Raw genomic sequence first — 2,759 nt, 5'->3', positions numbered from 1 at the left:
ATTATAAATAGTAACTTGATTCATTTCGAATGCTAAAAAATAGACTAATACAACATTTTATATTATATTAAAGTTGCATAAGATGAAGTTGCATTAGATCTAAGGCTATAAGGTATACTTTCACGCCCCTTAGCTACACGTAGGCATCACATCACCTACTTGACCCTTTTTCACTTCACCGCACACCAAAGAAATGGTTTAACCCCATTAACGCCCCTTAAAATTAAAATAAATAAATATAGCTTGTTGGTGTGTGTGTGTGTGCAAATTTTGCAATGCTTGATTCTTTTCCTCTCTCTCCTAGTTAACTTCTTAACATATGAAGCTTTTAATGCCTCTTAACACCCTTCAGGAACGGTTTAACAGATGTTAACGAATGTCAATTAGGATTAACACCTATGGATGTTAGAGTATATCAGGTGGCCTAATGCAACCTTTTTATTACATATTTCTAAAGAGTTGCATTTTGAAAAAGATTGCATTTGAAAAAAGTGTTGCAATAGGTAACAAAAAGATTGCATTCAGTTTAATGGAACCTTATTGTGAACAAAAAAAAAAAATTGAATTAGGCTCATTTTATTGTACATACACACGGTTCTTTCTTAACAATATTGAAGTTTTTCGTTCTTTTTATCAAGCTAAACAACAAACATTGTATAAAAAGAAATATTTAGAGATTTATGAATTATTTAATATTTTAGATTTACAAATTTTAATTCTAATTAGTATTGTAACTTTTTTATTTAATATTGTATGTAATTTCATTTAAAACCTATATTAACAAAGATATTAGTTTTATATATTATGATATTCAAAACCCATGTTGATACATAGACAACAAACCTAGTATTGTTAGGCTATATGTTGTGGAGCCAACTCCCTTGGCGGCCCCTCCATTTGGATGAATTTGATTGGTTTAACAAGGCAAAAAAATGGGTCCACAACTATAACCCTTTAGCACTCGTGATTACATACACAATACCTCCTTTGGTATCCCGATGTTCAAAACGCTATTGGCTAATGTGAAGATGGGGCGACACTCCACACCTGTTAGCCTTGTATACTATATTAAAGAAAAGAATGTTTAACGGTGTTATGTTGCTATCTTACACATAGGATGGATGCTAAGTATCTCTCTTCCGTTTTAAGTTTGTTTTTGTATATGTGGTTCATTAACATATAAAAGGAATGAAAGCAAATCTAGACTTGCTTTTTTGACCTGTTTGATTCCTTTATTTTTGAGCAAAACAAAAATTAGTTGTCTATGGAGATCAAACTCGAGACCTCTTGATTTTAAAATATCGATGTAATTAACTGGGCTATGTATCTGTGTACTTTTACAAATGAGGAACCGAACCTATATTGTTTGATCAACATTGGTGGCAATACCGGTTTTTGTTTTTATAGTTTCCTTGACTCTCCGATATAAATTTCGTTAAAAACAAAGTTACATTCGTAACAAAGTATTTTTTGGCATTATAAGCTATAACGAGTGTCGGTTCCGTACCGGTACTGTGACAAACCAAACCGATGTTGTCCGAACAACATTAATATCGGTATTCATATTTTATAAATTTCGATCGACGTAAAACACATGTATCGAACAGTATACCAACTGATCGTATTACAACGATAATGTAATGAATCAAACCGAAACCAACAAAAAGGCTGTCACGTAACCTACCACCCTTTAACCTTCACTTGGATATAACAATAATACAAATCTTGTAGTAATAAATCAAAATTCCTTTAGTTACAATTTAACCCTATAGGCCCTCAAATTTGGGACCATAACACGTTAATTACTTTGTTGGTACAACAAATTGGACCACATTGTGACAACAACAAAAATAAAACCATAAAATATCTACTTACAAAACACACAAACCATTCATCCCCAACATCCCCTTTAATCCTCTGCAAATCCAAACATACAAACATGGGGGCACTCTCCAGATTCATTGCCCACGTGTACACTCTCCTCCTAATATTCTTCACCGTCCTCGTACTCGAGCTCATAATATTATTCCGATCAGTCGCCGGAACCATCGGTTACTCCGCCGAAGACCACCCAATCACCACCGCACAGTACCTTAAACTGATCGAAGACAAAAACCCATGTGGCAGGTACAAGGTAGTTGTTGGAGGAGAGAGCAAAGAGTGTTCGGTTTGTTTGTCGGTGTTGGAAGATGGTGATGAGATTAGGAGGTTAAAATGCCGCCACGTGTTTCACAAGGGGTGTGTGGACAAGTGGCTGGAACAGGATAGGGCCACGTGTCCGATTTGCCGGAGGTTGGTGTTGCCGGAGGCGGTTGTGGTTAGGTACAGTCAGCGGCGGCAAGTTGAGCCGCATCGCCGCCGCCGTGAGTTCTACGGGGGTAGCGATGAGGAGCTTATTTTGTTGTTGACGTCTTTGCACGGTAATTATATGCGTCGGTTTATGTGAATCACCAGTGGTGGAACCATTACTTTTTAGTCCTAGGGCCGTTACAACTAGACGGTCAAAAGTCACAACTCATGTTCGTTTTAAAAGTTTATATATGATATTCAACAAAAAAATTTATTGAGTAGGATCGGCGGGCCCTCTTGACCCTCTCTGGTTCCGTTGTTGTAAATTGGTAAAAGTTAAACTTGATTAGATTATGTTAAGATGGGAATCCCTTTTTTAAAGGGTTGGATTATGGTGAATTATAGTAATGAGAATATACCCAACCAACTTTATCATCTTGGTGTTTCAAAATAAATGGTTGTTTAGTGTG

The 2,759-nt window shown here is 36.1% G+C and overlaps 1 protein-coding gene across 1 annotated transcript; it reads left to right on the top strand.

The window, feature by feature from the left end:
- The first annotated feature begins 1,866 nt into the window (after window positions 1-1,866).
- On the top strand, window positions 1,867-2,759 carry LOC110910839 (E3 ubiquitin-protein ligase RHA2B). Its single transcript, XM_022155422.2, has one exon. The coding sequence runs from the start codon at window positions 1,940-1,942 to the stop codon at window positions 2,444-2,446; it is 507 nt and encodes a 168-aa protein (XP_022011114.1). The 5' UTR covers window positions 1,867-1,939; the 3' UTR covers window positions 2,447-2,759.

The sequence above is a fragment of the Helianthus annuus genome, unplaced genomic scaffold (genome assembly GCF_002127325.2).
Source record: "Helianthus annuus cultivar XRQ/B unplaced genomic scaffold, HanXRQr2.0-SUNRISE HanXRQChr00c084, whole genome shotgun sequence".
In the NCBI taxonomy this organism is placed as follows: Eukaryota; Viridiplantae; Streptophyta; class Magnoliopsida; order Asterales; family Asteraceae; genus Helianthus; species Helianthus annuus.
Note: the sequence above shows the minus strand (reverse complement) of the source record. Positions and strands in the feature narration are given on the sequence as shown.